Source organism: Trachurus trachurus, assembly GCF_905171665.1.
Source record: "Trachurus trachurus genome assembly, chromosome: 9".
Lineage (NCBI taxonomy): Eukaryota > Metazoa > Chordata > Actinopteri > Carangiformes > Carangidae > Trachurus > Trachurus trachurus.
The window spans coordinates 8,115,205-8,133,619 of record NC_139895.1 but is presented as its reverse complement, the minus strand read 5'-3'; the positions used below and the strand labels follow the sequence as shown (position 1 = coordinate 8,133,619).

At 41.1% G+C, this 18,415-nt stretch overlaps 1 protein-coding gene across 2 annotated transcripts in view; it reads right to left on the bottom strand.

Annotated features, from left to right (window-relative positions):
* cnot6l (CCR4-NOT transcription complex, subunit 6-like) overlaps positions 1–18,415 on the bottom strand; it is a 29,070-nt gene that overhangs the window by 8,943 nt on the left and 1,712 nt on the right. For both annotated transcript variants that reach the window (XR_014595654.1, XM_083979927.1), the window contains exons 2-10: positions 14,324–14,445; positions 12,571–12,757; positions 10,295–10,380; positions 9,250–9,339; positions 8,983–9,051; positions 7,279–7,436; positions 5,156–5,310; positions 3,997–4,148; positions 1,896–2,123 (exon numbers count right to left, since the gene is read on the bottom strand). Coding sequence is in view for 1 of the 2 variants with exons in the window: in XM_083979927.1 (XP_083836053.1) it covers positions 1,896–2,123; positions 3,997–4,148; positions 5,156–5,310; positions 7,279–7,436; positions 8,983–9,051; positions 9,250–9,339; positions 10,295–10,380; positions 12,571–12,757; positions 14,324–14,435 (1,237 nt within the window). In the remaining variant the exon portion in view is untranslated. The remainder of the gene's footprint in view (positions 1–1,895; positions 2,124–3,996; positions 4,149–5,155; positions 5,311–7,278; positions 7,437–8,982; positions 9,052–9,249; positions 9,340–10,294; positions 10,381–12,570; positions 12,758–14,323; positions 14,446–18,415) is intronic.

The window sequence follows — 18,415 nt, the reverse complement described above, 5'->3', positions numbered from 1 at the left end:
GGGATAGTTCAACATTTTGGCAAATTTCACCTATTGCCATAAATACACAATCCAGCAACTCAAAAACACTCTCATGGACAAGTTGTGACCTGCACATCCGCCACGTTATGAAATAATCATGTATAATTATTTAACATTATGGCACATTAAGCAAATACTCAGAACTACTTGCGCTTTTGAAATCACTCCGCCCAGCAGCCGTGTCTGGAATGTAGTTCCGGCTACGTATTTCCCTCTAAAACAACTCTGTCTGGTAACGTTGTGTTATTATCTCATAGCGTGGTGAATGTGCAGGTCACAACTTGTCCACCAGAGCGTTGTGGAGTTGTTCGATTGTGTATTTGATGAGTTTGATGAGGGAAACCAAGAAATCCCATGAGCCTCCGTAGCGTAGCTCTGAGCAGCTCACGGCTCTGCTACGCCGTTCTAAAAACAGCTTGCACAAACCTACTGCTAAGACTATAGGGATTATGGCAATGGGCCAATTTGCCAAAATGTTGAACTCAGGGTTCCTACAGCTTAAGCCAACTTAAATTCAAGACTTTTTAAGACGTTTTTTAATGCCACTTGAAATGAAATTTAAGACTTCACACTTCACATTAAACACAAATGCAAAAAAAACAAAAAAAACATCACCACATCTATTATAGGGTTAGGGACAATTTTACCCACTTTCCTATGTGGTCCAAGGTAAAGTGACTGCTACATGAATGATTGGGGGAAAAAAAAACAGATTTGGGAGCTGGTGGCGGTAAGAAATTTTGCGGTGACGGCCGCCACTAACTTCTCTATGTCAGAATGTTACCAATTATTTTGAGATTTGAGACTAATTACAATAATAAAATCCCACTTACCAAGTGTTAAGACCTTTGAAAAATGTATTTAAGACATTTTAATGCCAATTAAGGCCTTGTTTTTAGATCAGGGATGCAAACGGGTCAGGACCAAAAAAGAGAGGAATTTCCCGGGGGGGGGGGGGGGGGGGGGGGGGGGGGGGGGTAGTTCAACCCCAACCAAGTATTGAGTGCATATAGATGGACATAGTTTTCAGAAGGACAACATTTCTATATTAAAAATGCTTAAAAAAAAACAAACTTTGCAATATTTCCATTTTGGAGATACTGATTTTTAGGTCTTCACTGAATGTTAGTCATAATTATTACTATTAAAATAAACTGAATAGATAAAGACATGGGATGTTTCATTCAGTGTGTAATGGACATATAGGCCTATAATGTGTTAGTTTCACTTTAATTGAACACATTCTACATCGCGGAGGCGACGTCTTTCCACTCAGGGCTTCCTTCACCTCTGAAACGGGGCAGAGCTCCGTGGAAACACCTGCCTGACACAGCAACGTAGGGAACCGTGCATGTCCGCGGCGTACGGCTCCACATGCACGGGGGGAAAAACGACATCGCTGTCGCACCGATGTACGCGGATACGCGCCGCTTTAATGAGCGCGCACGTCGCGCGTCTACATTGGAGGTAGGCTGTTATCAGTATAATCAGAGACAACCATGAATGAGTTCACCTCAGTTTCACGTGATTGTCACTGTCAGCCTGTTAGAAAAACATTTTACTGACCCCAGCTGAGACGCTGAGACCCCCCCCCCCCCCCCTCCCAAAAACAAAAACTCTTCGGATCTGAACGATTCACACAAGTCACCTAATTGGTCATGAAAAAAGCGAGTTTCGCTTTTCGGCGCGCTGTTTGCATCCATGTTAGATTAATGAATTCAATGCCTTTTAAGACTTTTTAAGGATCCGTAAGAACCCTGTGAACTATCCCTTTAACCCCACGATGGCCTTTAGATTCGATTTTTTAGTGTGGTGACAGTTTAACGAAACCAACCGACCAACCGACCGACCAACAAAGAGTGTGAGCATCGTACCGGAGTCGGGCAGCGAGTTGAGGTCAGCACACAGGACGATGGGGATGGAGGATGGGTCGGAGGTCGGCGAGCCGGTCGCCACGGAGCCCGAGGCCCTCTCGGCGATGCTCTTCAGCTCCGAGAGGAACATCATGGTTTGGATCAACTTGACGTCCGAGTACTCGGGGTCCCAGTGCATGTGGGCGTTGGCTACCAGGATCAGCTGCCTCTCCTGTGGCGGCTTCATGCCTGAAAACAGGGATGTAAAAAAAAAAAAAAAGCTGATTGGCTGACCCAGTATATCTGCAACGTGTTTATTTTAAAAAGGAGGAATTATAAAAATGTCAAAACCCCAAAACTACCAAAAAAAAAGGTTACAAGTAGTGATGGAGGTTTGTGAAATCCCACCAAACCTCCAAACAAATCATTGCTTTATTTTGGTTGAGTAAAAGTACAGAGCTGTGATGCAACTTAACTCAAAAAAAGTGCTGAGGCAGTATAAGAGAGAAAAAAAATAATCCAAAAAAAGGGAAAACAGAGATTTTACAGAGCGTCAATGAACACGGATTCAAACCACAAACAGGAAGTCTGGCTGCACACGAGCATCACTATGAAAAACGGCCAATATTTCACAAGCAGTGGAAATATACCCACAGCCACAACACAACAGACCAGTCAATGACATCTAGTGAATTCTGTTGAGATCTGATCAAAGTCACAAGTCTGACACCTTGTGGCCAAATCACGTTACTGTACTGTAGATGATGTTATTACAGTTTTTCTCAATTGCTAAAACACTAAACCCTGTTGTCTGAACCAAATTCTCAGTTGCCTGAACCCACTGATTGAATCAGTCACTCTTTTGTCAAAACCATGAGCACTTTTCACCTGTTTAGACACAACTTACCAACACATTTTCATTGTGATGCACCTGTGTTGCATAATGCTGAGCACAGGTGGCAAAAGTCAAACACAAGTAAAGCACAAGTTTCACCGGTTGAACACAACAACTCAAAATTGATCACACTTGTGTCCAATGATGTGAGGGCACATATACTGTAAGCCAGTTCAGGATGAAGTCCTGTGGCCTGATCCAGTACAGAGAAATGATGTTGTGGCTGAGTTGTGCACTTCTCATTTCTATATTTTTGTACTTTATTTTTATGTAGGTTTACTGCATACAAGTGCTAAATGCTCAAGATTTCTATTTGTTTTTGTACTGTACAAGTGCTACGTGTAAAATGCACAGGATTTCTGGTTTTTGTACTTTTTTTTTTTTACTGTACTATGTGCAAGTGCTAAATGCACAGGTTTTTTGTTTTGCAAGAGGAGAAGATGAGAGACGACGGGGTGAAGGAAGAAAGGATGAGGGAGGGAGGGAGGGATGAACTGGGAAGAAAAAAGAAGAAGGGAGGAAAAGGGGATGACATGGATGTGGGGAGGGAGGGAGGAGGGTGAAAGAAAGGGAAGGAGAGAAGTGCTACAGTGTAAATGCACAGGTTTTTTGTTTTGCAACATGCATTTAGCCTACAGTGAACGATAAACATTTATTTCTACAGCTTCATGTGCTGAGCATTGTGTTTTCTATTTTTCTATGTAGTGTTTAGTGACTGCTCGGTAGTGTTTTTAATTTTGATTGACTCGGGGCACGATTTGACAACAAAGTTCAGTTTTGGGCACAGATTGAACTGTTTTGAGGTGAAAGTTTGGTTTTGCAAGAAGAGTCTGAGGTTTTGTGAATGTAGCTTGAAAATTGGGGTATGTGTTCACAGTTTAGAGAAAATGAGAGAAGCTTTCGAGAAATGTGTCTTAGCAATCGAGAAAAACTGTAATTATTTGACAGATGCATTCATTTGGATCGCTAGTTACAAAATAAATAACCATTGTGCTGTGGTTTCATTTTGGCTACAGGGCGAAAAAACATCTATAGTCGTTGAGTAGTGGACTGTTAATCAGGCTCAACAAGCCATAAATGCCCCTTTATGAGATGTTCTACATTGAGATAATTAATTGATAGCTAAATAAAAGTCCTGCTCTGGGAGGCTGCTGGGATACTTAATGCATTGCTATGGATCACAGCTCAATGAGACAGCCATCTTTAGAGTTAAAGGGATACTCTTACCACCGGAGAACACGTCCTTGTTGACCTCGAGCAGCACGGCCACCCCGATGTTGTCTTTGGTCATCACTCTGTTCAGCATGACCTCCGAGCCCTCCGAGTTGGCCATCGCCACCTGGTTGAACTCCACAGTGTGTTTCTGCACCATTGTAAACCTGCAGGAGCGGCAACAGAGGACTGTTAGACGGACTCTCTTCTAGAGTTAAAGGGATACTACACCCAAAAATGATAATTCACCAATTTTCTACCCACCATCGTCATGCCAAGGAAGGGTTTAGAGAACTCAAAAGTCATCAAAACGCTTTAGGAGTTCCAGGGGGGGTCCGACTGGCAACGGGTTTTCATATAATGGCGGTGCATAGAGTTCACTTTTGTTTGGTCCAAAACACACACTATGAAACATCCAGATACCTCCATACTGCTCGTCTGTACTGACCCAAGTGTCCTGAAGCCGCCACATGAAAAAGTTGTTTGAAAAAAATTAATGTGATCTCTGTTTTTATCCTTGTTGTAGCAGTAGCTCCCAGTGGCAGCGAGAGATTTGCTCCGAGATATTGTTGTGTTTACATCATATATCCAATGGTTTACAACGACCAACGAACATCTCACAGCAAATCTTGCCCATCTTGTGCAGCTACTGCTAAAATAAGGCTAAAAACAAAGATCAAAAAAAAAATTTCCGAACAACTTTTCCATGTGGCGGCTTCAGGACACTTGGGTCAGTACAGACGAGCAGTATGGAGGTATCTGGATGTTTCATAGTGTGTGTTTTGGACCATTCAAAAGTGAACTCTATCCAACACCATTATATGAAAATCCGTTGCCAGCCGGACCCCCCTGGAACTCCTAAAGCATTTTGATGACTCTGAAAGTTCTCCAAACCCTTCCTTGGCATGACGGTGAGTAGAAAATTGGTGAATTATCGATTTTGGGTGAAGCATCCCTTTAAAATCTCTCAGCTTTTCCAAGGAAACACAGCGTAGGTATCACCACTAACAATCACTACATGGTCTGTCAGTTTCAAATCAATTTATGTAAAGCTCCGCCTCCAGGAATATCGTCTAATTTCACACAGCAAACACTCTTGTTTGTCCGAGCAGCGCAAAAACAAACAAACCTACCAACCTACCAACACCTGTGAAGCACAGAAGGTTAAACTCACTTCTCGGTCTTGAAGAAGACAGCGCAGCCGTCCACGTGCTTCCTCTCCTGTTCAGACACCAGTTTGGCACGAGACTTTGGACAGAAGTAGCCGTCGTAGCCGCGCTCCTTTAGCGTTTCCAGAAACATGGTGTAGTACTGCTCCGTCTCCACCTCCTGCAGCACACAGGGCCAGAAAAGAGAGAAAAGAGAGAAACCATGAAACGTTTGTGTCGTGGTGTCAGAGAGGTTTTATCAGTATCTCAGTGATCTGTCCTCTGAAGATGAAATAAAAAATCGACCAAGACATTTTCAGACAGAATGTTTTTCATGTTCACTCAGTTTCTCTTTTAAATATTCTGCTTGATAAGTGAAGTTCCCATTATACATTTTGACAGAGTATCTTCTACTGTATATAACTTTACATGTCACAGGTGGATTTGAATTTTTATCCAAGTCCATGAAGGACATCGTTGTTTCCTATGGAGCTCAATAACATCCTTCAGTATCATTTGACATACAACAAGAGATGTGGGAACATACTGTACAATGTCGGCACATTATCTCCATCATAAGATTGTGGAATATGGAAGTCAAGTTAACCCCCTTACACTCTCTTTCTTTCTTTCCTGGGATTTTCCTGATTTTTTAAAAGTTTTTCAGATCCAAAATGTTCCCAAAAAAACCTCCAGGTAGCGTGGAAGGTGATTAAACACGGCGGTGAATTTCTCTGAAGTGATATTATTAACATCAAATATGGGGCTTTCCAATCAAAGGAAAGTAAACACGGTATCCCAACCCCCAAGGACCGGCACCAGTTAATCAGTGATGCGTCTGCCTCTTTATCTGTGGCAGTAGACAATGGCTCTGTTGTTGTGTCGATGGAGAACGGTCGGACGCTGCGAGTCAATGCGAGCAGCTGACACTGACACTGATATTTACAGTAGTGAAGAGACTGAAAGACCCAGCAGAGCCGATGCTGTTCATTAGAAGTCAGCGGGAGGAGACTCCTTTACAAAAAGAGATGAGGACGGAAACAAGACAAAACTTCAAATAAGGCGCTTGGGTCGATTGTGGATGCGGCGAGCACACAGCGGGAGTCTCAGCCCGACTCGGCTTTCTACGAAGCTTTCAGGAGGAAACAGGTTTAAAGATTCAAATAACACAAGAATGATGCAGCAGGCAATGATCACACACTTTCAGTAAACGCACAAAGATGAGGTTATATTGGGAAAATCTTATGGAGGTTGTTGAAAAGTATTTTTCCAAATATAATCCCAACGTTTATCCTGTGATCTGAGAGGACACGACCAAAGTTGGACCTGCAGGAAATGAGAAAACCACTAACAAGAAACTGGCCGAATGTAAACGCATCAAATCAGACACAGTGGCTGGAAACTGTCCAGGACGTTTTCATTATGGAAAAGTTGACAGATCTTTTCAGAGTCAGACAGAATTTATTTTAAAAGAACTAGGAAAAAAATGAACATTTATAAGAGGCTCAATGCCAAATTAAAATAGATGTACATAGTAGGCCTAAGTTTGTCCACTGAAAACTACCTGTATGGATCCTGTGGGGTTTAAACTCTGTAGCCCTAGGTGTGTCAGTCAATCCACCCACCAACTTTGGTTCAGGCTAGAACATTTGACCCACTTTTACGGTAGATTACTGTCAGATTTGATTCAACCAGAAGATGAATCCCCTGGACTTTCCTTAAGGTTGGTTTTCAGCCATGAGATGCTAGGTGGAAGGCAAAGAGCCTCCGTTCTCACTCGTAACAAGTCACAAGTCATGTAGTTAACTATGACAATTACTCCGGAGCTTTTTAATTAAGGTAAAAATGTAGCATAGCCATGGGAAAATCCTGCTTAGTTCCTCTTTAAACTCACAGTGACAGGAAGCAGGTATGTGAAAGGAAAGGTGATCAAAAAGTACCGCACATTTCAATAAGACTGTTTCCCTAGAAGGAACATGATCACAGTAAGAGATTCCCTTTGTTCATTTTCACTTAAAATGACATAAATACTCACATAGAAACAATAACAGAAGCCTGCTTTCTGTGTGTTTCACTGGAAGTTTGAGCTTTCAGTTAAGAGGAACAGGAAGACAATCTTCCTCCTCCACCTGTGGCGTCGGTCTTTTACCTGCAGGCTGATGATGTCGGCGTCACAGCTGGTGATCTCCTCCATGATGCCTTTCTTCCTGTACTCCCAGTTGAGGGCCCAGGACGGACAGTAGCCGTACAGCTGTCGCGTGGCGTACTTGTCGCACAGCACGTTGTAGCACATGACCGTGAACGTGGCTGCAGGAGAAGACGGACACACAGGAAATACAGAATAATTTAAATACCTACAGTAGAACAGCAAATCTAAAAAAAAGTTTTTTAAGCATTTACTATGTGCAAATGCTGGGGATTATCTCTAAATATATATATTTTATATTAGGCTGGAACATTTTATCTCATGTGTGAAATGACAAAGGGGAGGTCATGACACTCCCAAGGCTAGAAATGAAATGTTGATTTAAAAACATGTAGCACTTTATCTAGCAGATGTTGCTTTAAGCACAGTCTCTTGGTTCGGTTTCATTTTGCGCTCACATTTGAAACAGAAAAGGCTGTTTTCATTTTTCAACCTTTTATGTCTCAGTGTGTTGTTCCTACACATGCTGTCTTTTGAATTCATCTTTTGCTGTTTAAATGTGTTGAATAAAGACAATGTTTTTGTTATTAATCCAATGCAACAACAACCACATAAATCTCTTACATCTCTGCTCCAATTAGTCTCTTAAGTGTTTTATTTTTCTTCCTTTCATTTACTTTCAGGACAAAGTGACAGCCAATGTTGAAAGCTGTGAAACACTGGGCGGCTTCGCATGTTGGCAAGTGACGAGGAAAACAACAAACAAACTATCAAATCACAAAATTAAAACAGTGAAATGTCGACAGTGAAGTAAACACAGAAAACTGACTGTTCTGTGACTTGGAAAGAAAAAGATCAGGACGAGACTGAACGTGGCTGTTTGGGAGTAAAGCAGCGTCTGATTGCTGCAAAGCCAAACGAGATAATCAGCATTGATATAAGCCAATCAGAACAGAGGAGGCTCTGAGTCTCTCTTCTGATGAAAATTGATTCACATAATAGTCGCAATTCTCATTTAATACGATTCAGAATCGATATAAAATGTCCCAAAATCGATTTTAAAAAATAAAAAAAATGAAACAAATCTGCTGGCTGTCGGCCTCCATTTCCTTAGAATTTAAAAGGCAGCATGTTTAACTACAATATTTTCTTAAAAAGAGGCACTTAATTTTGTTACTTAAGCAATATGTGATATTGCTTTTATGCAACAGTTTCAACAATTCCATCTAAGCATGGATAAATGTTTAAAACTCAATAAATGTGAAAAAAAGACACTTTAGTCATTATGTCTTGCAAAGCAGACTGGAGTAGATCATGAGGATCCTTAGTTTGCACACCGACAGACTGAAGCAGCAAATCATTAGGAATCAAATCGTTTTGAAATGAAAATCGATTTTGAATCGAATCGTAGCCCCAAAAATCAGAATCGAATCGAATCGTGAGATAGTAAAAGATTCCCACCCCTAGATAAATCACTCAGAGAAACCAAATTATTCTGCAGGTGTTGGATGGTGAGCCCAGCGTTGTTGTGACATCACAAAGTGACAGGAAGTCCTGACGGCTGGTATCAAGGCTCAGTTTCTCCGTACAGGCCGTGTGCATTTCTCTGTGTGGACTGAGGCTTTTGATACTTTCACACTTAAAGTAAAACAAATATAGATAGTCAGATCAATAACGTCTAAACAAACAGAGACTTCCCTCCCTTACCTGAGGGGATCATTTGGTCTCGCTCTTTCAGAGTGATCCAAGGTCTTTGGGGCAGCTGCTCCGGGTGCACTGGAGACAGGTTCAGGACAGCGGGAGAACGAGGATTAGTGTTCATTTGTCCACGGCAAACACAATGGCATACCTGCTATTATATACAGTACCTGCCGTGCTGAGGTTCACAATAAACCGCAGGTTAAATAATGCATGAGCTCTGATAAACGGCTGCGTGTGTGGTCAGGTGACGTTGCGTTGGTGAGGGCCATTTACCTGCGAGATTGTCGAGCATGTAGTTCAAAAGCTTTCTGGTTCCGTCCGGCTCCTGGTACAGATTGAGGATGTCTTGGGACAAAGGGTTTCCTGCAAAACAACCAATCAAAACCTTCAAATGAAAAAAAAAAGAATAAAAGAAGCATAATACAAACAGAAACTCAATTAAACGCTTTCTTTATATATATATATATAAAAAAAATGTTTTTGCCTTCACACACAAAAACTCCTGATATGACTGATGTTGGGTTTGTGATATCGATTAGGTTCAAATTTGCAGCAGATTTCAGAATAAAACACTGGATGGTGGTGGTGTGGTGGGCGGGGCTTTGGGTGACTGCTTTGTTGTGACATCACAAAGTGGCTGGTTTTAAGGCTCAGTTTCTGAATACAGGCTGTGTGCATTTCTCTGTGGACTGAGGCTTTGATACTTTCACAGTATTAATATAGAACCTAGAGCTGCTTTATAATCACACTACACATGGACATCTACCTTTATACTGTATGGAGCTTTAACACAAACATCTACCTTTATACTGTATGGAGCTTTAACACAAACATCTACCTTTATACTGTATGGAGCTTTAATACAAACATCTACCTTTATACCGTATGGAGCTTTAACACAAACATCTACCTTTATACTGTATGGAGCTTCAACACAAACATCTACCTTTATACTGTATGGAGCTTTAACACAAACATCTACCTTTATACTGTATGGAGCTTCAACACAAACATCTACCTTTATACTGTATGGAGCTTTAACACAAACATCTACCTTTATACTGTATGGAGCTTTAATACAAACATCTACCTTTCTATAATGTGAAAAATTTTAAATTTAAAAATTGTGGTCTGATCATCCTTATATTTCCAGCCACATGCCTGCACTACAAACCACAAGATTCACCTAATCTCTGTGTTTTCTGATAGTAAGTGGTACAGTGGTAAATTAAAGATGTCAGAAGAATACAATCAAGAATATAAAACTAACCACCAAGTCCAATAAAATGGGTAGAGAGGGATCATAGTAAACACTCACCTTTTAGCCCCAGGGTTTGTAACTGGAAAAGCCTCCCAAGTTCATAAGGCAGAACTCGCAAAAGATTGTTGTTTAAAAGCAATTCCCTGCAACAAACGGACACAGATGTCAGTGTTTTGTGTTTCCGTCTTTTCTTTTCTTCACAAACTTCTCTTTTGTGGGTTACTCCTTGTGCTTTTTCTTTTTTTTTTACTGGTGTCAAAAAACATCTTCTGCTTTGTTGTCACTTCACTTTTAGTCTCTCAGTGAAAATGCGCCTTTGCTCGTCTTTTTTTTGGGTGCCATTGTCAGTTTTTAAGGCGAGATGCTTTTCAGAGCCCAACAGTATAAAACTACTCTCACCCACATGTTTGTTGTAAAATCTTCCACTTTTCCCTCAGAGTGTTGGATCACTGTGTGTGTGTGTGTTTTTTTTTGTCTATGGGATTCTTCTGTCACATAAACCCGTTGAATGAATTATCTACTTTTCCTCCCCGGAGACTATAATACACATAGTCTACAAAAAAAAAGAAAAGAAAAACGCTCTGTGTGTCATTAGTGAAATTGAATCCTTTATGTCAACTTCAAGCAAGTGGACAAACGCCAACGAACATGAGGCCGAATTTGTTTGCTTCCCATTTAAATGAAGAATTATCCAAACGCAGCAGCAGAGACAATGGGCCTCGTTCATTAAGTCATCGGCCGATACCATCGGTCGTAGGCTACATCAAACATTCATACCAAGTCTGAAAGCTTCACTGCTGCTGCTGCTGCTGCTGCGACCACATCCATTTACTTCAAACAACAGCTCATATTTGTCCTGTGCAAACAGCATTAATGGAATAATTACAGATTACCCTGTTTCCTGATGTGCCGCTTGTTGGCTTCCACATCATCACAGAACAAAAAAGGCGTACGCACGTTTAAAGGACGGGCTCAACTGTTTTCAAGTCTGCTTTAGAAAAATAAAAACAAAACAAAAGAAACTGCTTTCCTTTCCGCTAACGTGCATGACAGAGGACAAACTCCACAGTCGTACGCCAGAGTTATTTAAATTCAGTGGAAAAGTTTCAATGTGTTTTTTTAAAGTAGCGAGTTCCTCTTTTTGTGTTTTGCCGAACGTCATTTATATTTGGCTTTGAATAAATGAGTCAAAGCTGAAGGTCACAACATTGGGAGGAAAAAGAGGAAATCTTTGGATGTTTTTTTTTTAACAGTTTACTACGTCCACTAACTCATCTCCTGCACTGAGGCAGTCGATGCTTTAAAAAGTCCTGGTTGTACTGGGCCATTGTGGACAGTGTCACCTGGTAATAAGCAGATTTGTCTTGTACTTAAATTTATATTATCATTAAAGGGACACTTCACCCAAAATCGGTAATTCAGCAATTTTCTACTCACCGTCATGCCAAGGAAGAGTCATCAAAACGCTTTTGGAGTTCCAGGGGGGGTCCGGATGGCAACGGGTTTTCATATATGGCGGCGGATAGAGTTCACCTTTGAATCGTCCAAAACACACACTATGAAACATCCAGATACCTCCATACTGCTCGTCTGTACTGACCCAAGTGTCCTGAAGCCGCCACATGAAAAAGTTGTTTTGAAAAAATTAATTTGATCTCTGTTTTTATCCTTGTTGTAGCAGTAGCTCCCAGTGGCTGCGCGAGATTTGCTGCCAGATGTTCTTCCGTGTTGACATCATACATCCAATGGTTTACAACGACCAACGAACATCTTGCGCATGTGCACAAACATCAACAGAGCCACTAGGAGCTACTGCTACAACAAGGATAAAAACACAGATCACATTAATTTTTTCTGAACAACTTTTCCATGTGGTGGCTTCAGGACACTTGGGTCAGTACAGACGAGCAGTATGGAGGTATCTGGATGTTTCATAGTGTGTGTTTTGGACGATTCAAAAGTGAACTCTATCCGCCGCCATTATATGAAAATCTGTAGCCAGCCGGACCCCCCCTGGAACTCCTAAAGCGTTTTGATGACTCTGAAAGTTCTCCAAACCCTTCCTTGGCATGACGGTGAGTAGAAAATTGGTGAATTATCAATTTTGGGTGAAGTATCCCTTTAATATATTGAAAGACAATGTACCTATTGCAGTGTGAAATATACTGTGATGCTATTACTGCAGAATATAGAGCAACTCTCTAACATATAATGATCAGTTTTTCTTTCTCGCCCTCTTGTTTTGAAAATCCAGGATGTCTAAGTGGAGATGTTTACGGTATTCCACCGCGCTGTCCCTGAACGCGTCATTATCACCACCGCCACCGACCCACCTGAGTGAGACCATGTTGCCCAGTTCGGCGGGCAGGCTGCGGAGCTTATTGGACGACAGGTTCAGGTAGACCAGGTGGGGCAGCTTGGCGATGTCCGGCGGGATGCGGCTCAGGTTGTTGTCGTTGATGTGCAGCGCCGTCAGGTGGGTGAGCGTCCACAACGTGCTGCTCAGACTCCTCACACGCCCTGCACACACACACACACACACACACACACACACACACACACACACACACACACACACACACACACACACACACACAGGTACAATTGTTAAACACACAACTCAAAACAGACTCACTTCACTTCATTGGACTTCTATTGAAAGCGGATGTGAATAAGCTTTTTCTTTTTCTTTTTTTTTTAAAAGATGCTGGTTTCCATTGAAACCACAATAATTTGGGTGTTTTTTTTGTGCCAAAAACCAAAAGAAATAAATTCAGATTTTCAGACAGGATAAAATTGTTTTCACTGTGAAAAACCCACAACATGATGTGTCACTAAAACCTCCAATTAAAACCAGACAGCTCTGGGATCTGTTACTGCACTTCAATACAGAGCTTTTTTCTTCAACAGCCTCCATTACATCAGAGCTAAACGACAGTAACTTATCATTTGATATGAGGAAACTACAATAGAAACCTGTTGTTAATCATTAACTTCATCAACCTGAGGGAGTTTAATCATTAACATTTCTTTCAGTTTCACATCCATTCAAGTGTGAACCTCTTGTCACTGAGTCTGAAGCTGTCCATTCACTTCACAGATTTCTTCTGTAATTTAAAGGGATAGTTCAACATTTTGGCAAATCGGCCCATTGCCATAATCCCTATAGTCATAGCAGTAGGTTCGTTATCTTTATTTGTCGGTGCAAGCTATTTTTAGAACGGCGGAGCAGAGCCATGAGCTGCTCAGAGCTACGCTACGGAGGCTCATGGGATTTCTTGGTTTCCCTCATCAAACTCATCAAATACACAATCCAACAACTCCAAAACGCTCTGGTGGACAAGTTGTGACCTGCACATTCACCACACTATGAGATAATAACAGAACGTTACCAGACAGAGTTGTTTTAGAGGTACATTTATGCAAAAACGCTGATGTGCATTCCCATTGGGGGCAGTTTTTCAGCAGCAGTCTCTGTATTTACCTCTAAAACAACTCTGTCTGGTAACGTTCTGTTATTATCTCATAGCGTGGTGAATGTGCAGGTCACAACTTGTCCACCAGAGCGTTTTGGAGTTGTTGGATTGTGTATTTGATGAGTTTGATGAGGGAAACCAAGAAATCCCATGATGAGCCTCCATAGCGTAGCTCTGAGCAGCTCGCGGCTCTGCTCCGCCGTTCTAATAATAGCTTGCACCGACAATTAAAGGTAACGAACCTACTGCTATATAGGGATTATGGGCCAATTTGCCAAAATGTTGAACTACTATCCCTTAATCTTGAACTGGTTGGATCAACAACAGGTCAGGGAGAGCAGATTTGTTTTGTCACCAAGACTGCAACTCATTAATTTGTCATTATCGATTCATGTGCGGCTCAGCTGTGCTGCTCCGCAACACAACACGACGTTAGGGAGCAGTTTGCATCAACACATGTGAAACACCGGCGACTTCCTGTCCCGCAGAACTGGAGCCAGCAAACAGGAAACGACACGACACACTGGACCGTCCTGACCTGTTTCTAGGGTTACAGGTGCAGAGGGGGAGGAGGAGAGGGAGAGGGGGTGGGGGGATTAGTTGGACTGACCAGATATCTCCAGCTCGGCCCAGTAGGACTTCTTCCCATTCGCCGCCTCCTCGGCCGACATGATGGTGTAACATCTGCGGGGATCTGGGGGATCATATTTTTCCTTTGGCATACCTGTTAATCTGAAACACACAGAGCAGAGAGACAGGGTTTAGTTTGATTTCATGATTTCATTTAGGTGGCACCTGCTTTTTATTAAGAGAATTAAAAATGAGAAACAGTTAAGAAATGTGAGTTTTTCAACTTTTTGTCATAAAAAACAATGAAAAATCCACTTTTAAGATCTAGAACATAACGATGTGGCGCCATAATGACTAATCTATTAATCAAGAAGATAATTGTCAGAGTAACTAATAGTGACAAGACAACAAACATTATCCACTGATTAAAAGATTTTTCATACAGGGAGAGAGCATCAAGGATTAAAATGGATAAATATTAACATAATTAAAGCATCATGTGACCTAATTGCGATTTGATATGAAATAATTTATTTATAATCAAAAAAAAATACTTGGTAAAAAATAACATGTTAAAGCAGCAAACATATTCAGTTCACAGTGATATAAAACAGACGGACAAGCTGCAAGTCCTTATAACCAGAGAATGCCTCCCTCCCTGATGAATTGATCATTGATTAACACGGCTGATTAATTTCCTGTCAATTAAAGGGACATTGTGTAACTTCTCCTGTTATCTATTCACGAAAATTGATTATTTCGTTCAAAAGTATGTTTTTCATTCATCAATAACATAATCCCCCAATCAACAAAGTGAAGTGTTCCTTTCAGCTCTGAATTAGCCGTTCATATCATTCATATCTACATGGACCGGGTAAGCTCGGTGCTGCTGCCATGTCGTCGTGTCGCCATGTTTTTACGTTCGGTGGCAGCGTGACGGTAGGAAACCACGGAAACTCACCGCGTTACACTGATGCTGCATTCACCTGCAGTCGGGCAGACGGCCGTCGTCGGTAACAAACCAGATGTCATTTTAGTCACAGAAGTGTATATATACAATATGACATCGCCATGACAACATATTGTCACGTGTATTGTTTTGCCTCGTGCTGACGGACCACTTGTTTACATAGAGGCTTGTTTATGCCGTTACGTGCAGCGGCTGTCGTCCATCTGCCGTCTGCCCAATTTCAGGTGAATGCAGCATGAAAAATACTATTGAGTCACTTGCGATATACAACCACAACGCTAGATGGGAGTAATTCCTACACAATGTCCCTTTAACTAATCGATCAAAAAACTAATATTGCTTCAACAAAAAGAAAAACAACTTCTTGTTCTGACTGTAGTGAGTTTGAGCTGAGAAATCTGTGGCTTCTGCCTTTTACTCTGAAAAGCCAAGTGTGACTAAAAGTTGTAAAATCAGTGTGTTAGTTGCAGAAACACACTCACACACACACACCAGAGGTTCATCTCTAGCTCAGTCCGAGCCTCGATAACTGTCAGACAAGACAAAACCCCCCAAAAAAGTATTTTCCAGTCACCTGCAAGTTATTTCCAGATGCAGATATTTTTACGCAAAACCTTTTTTAAGCAAATAAATGTGTGTGTGTGTGTGTGCAGCCGGTGACCTCTGCAGCCACACACACACACACACACACACACACAGACACACACACAGTTTACTGGCATGCAGCTGCAGCATGAAGGTGATTTCCCACCATGAGGCCGACACAGCGCCGCAGCCAAAGCCCCAGAAGCCGCAGAGGAAACTGAGCCGCCACCAGAACAACTGAACTGACTTCCACACGTCGACGTCGGCGCCTTTGATCGTCGGTCAGACTCAGGCGCTGCTCGTGATGCACGTGAATGATGATTCAGAAATAATAATGCGTTGACGACGAGGGACAAAAAGGAAATCAGACTTTTCTTGAGCAGCTGTTTGGACCCGTGTTGTTAACGCTGTGTCTCAAACCACAGAGACCGAAGATGTCAACAGTGTTAAATGTTTCCCACGTCATCTCATCCCTCAAGATGATGTGTGTTTTTAAAAAGGAAAAGGCAGGATTAAATTTCATCATCGACTTTTTCTTGGTTGAATAAAACTTTCAGACACCAGTGTTCAACCAGTGTTCAACCAGTGTTCAACCAGTGTTCAACCAGGACTGGGTGATAAAACCATAAAGATATGAATCACGACATAACTTCTCATGGTCGACAGATTTAATTTGTCCGTGTTTTGCAGAAGATAAAAACTCAAATCAAAAACAACCTTCTCACTTATGAGAAACAGGGAACATTTAAAGGGATAGTTCAACATTTTGGCGGAGATAATAACAGAGAGTTGTTTTAGAGGTAAATTCATGCAAAACCACTGATGCTCGTTGCCTTCAGGGGCAGTTTTTCATCAAGCAGTCTCTGAATTTACATCTAAAACAACTCTGTCTCACGACGTTGCATTATTGCCTCATAGCGTGGTGAATGTGCAGGTCACAACTTGTCCACCAGAGCGTTTTGGAGTTGTTGGATTGTGTATTTGATGAGTTTGATGAGGGAAACCAAGAAATCCCATGAGCCTCCGTAGTGTAGCTCTGAGCAACTCGCGGCTCTGCTCCGCCGTTCTAAAAATAGCTTGCACCGACAATTAAAGGTAACGAACCTACTGCTATGACTATAGGGATTATGGCAATGGGCCAATTTGCCAAAAATGTTGAACTATCAATTTAAACCTGAGTTATATTGTGATATATCAATATCGACTTACACCAGGGAAGGGAAAAAAAGCGACTGTTTGCACAGATGCTGTGTGGATTTAAAGAGCTTCGACCTCCGTGACACAGATGTTGAACCACGGTGCCACAGATCATGATTTACTTTGATTTCAACCCAAACTTTAATTAAATTAGAGCTGCTCTTTGATCTAACTTGGACTCTACAGACAGTCATCTTGTTGTAAACAGTCACGCTTACACACATATGACATTATAACACAACATACACAACGCTGTTACTACCACACCTCGTGTCACAAAATATAAGGCATGAATGTATTTGAATATAAGAAGAACAGGCTGCTTGTTGTATATATCTGTCAAGAGTCTAATTTAACAGCTGAAACTCACTATTATTGTTATAAACTGCTGATTATTTCCTTAATTAACCATTAAGTCTCAACATTAATATGGAAAAAAGTCACTTCACTCTTGTAGAGAAAAGAAAAGAAAAGAAAAGCATCATATTTCCACATCTGAGCAGCTGGAACCAGGAAAGTTTGTCATTTTTCAACTAACCTGGTCTTAAATACTTAAAAAAAAAACCTATACAGTGTGAGAAACATGACACTCCGACTAGCTGCATAAACTCGACAACATATTATCACCTTCAGCAGCTATTTTTCCAGTTTTGATTGTAAACACTGGTGATTAATGCGACACCTGCTCCGTCAGCAGCTGCAGCAGTAAATCAGGGCTCAGAAATAAATAATATTATTATTACACAACTTTGTTATTGTCCACATCTCTCTCAACACCATGCGCATGAACTGAGGACGTGTGTGCACATGGAAAAAGTAAAAACAAACTATAGTGCATCAAACTTTTAGGTGCAGTTTGGAGGTATTTAAAAGCATTTCCACTAAAATATTGCACTTTTTACTCTATTACTACATTTATCTGACAGCTACAGGTGGTTTGCAGATTTGAATTTACATCAAAAACATTAAGAGTTTATAAAATACAACACATTTCTTATGATTAGAAAAGTAGTTTCTGACCTTTTCGACTTAAATTCATTCATAATACGTCATTATATTACATAAGTGGACGTCCACTCCCTGACGGTGTGCAGTGAACACAACAAACAACACATGCATTAGTGTAGATACAGATTAATGTGCATGATAGTTCATATTATTGCACATTAGCAGTGATAACAATGATATTTTCTGTACAGTGCATGATATAACACAGTTTAACCAGATTACAGTTAGTTACGGTGACATGCTGACTGCACACTGTGTTATTAATGCTATTTATGACCTCATCAGCCCTTTATATTATAATGCAAACACTTTCTTCAATTCTGCACTTTCCCTTTTATTTTATTTTATTCTACTTTATTCTATTTTATTCTT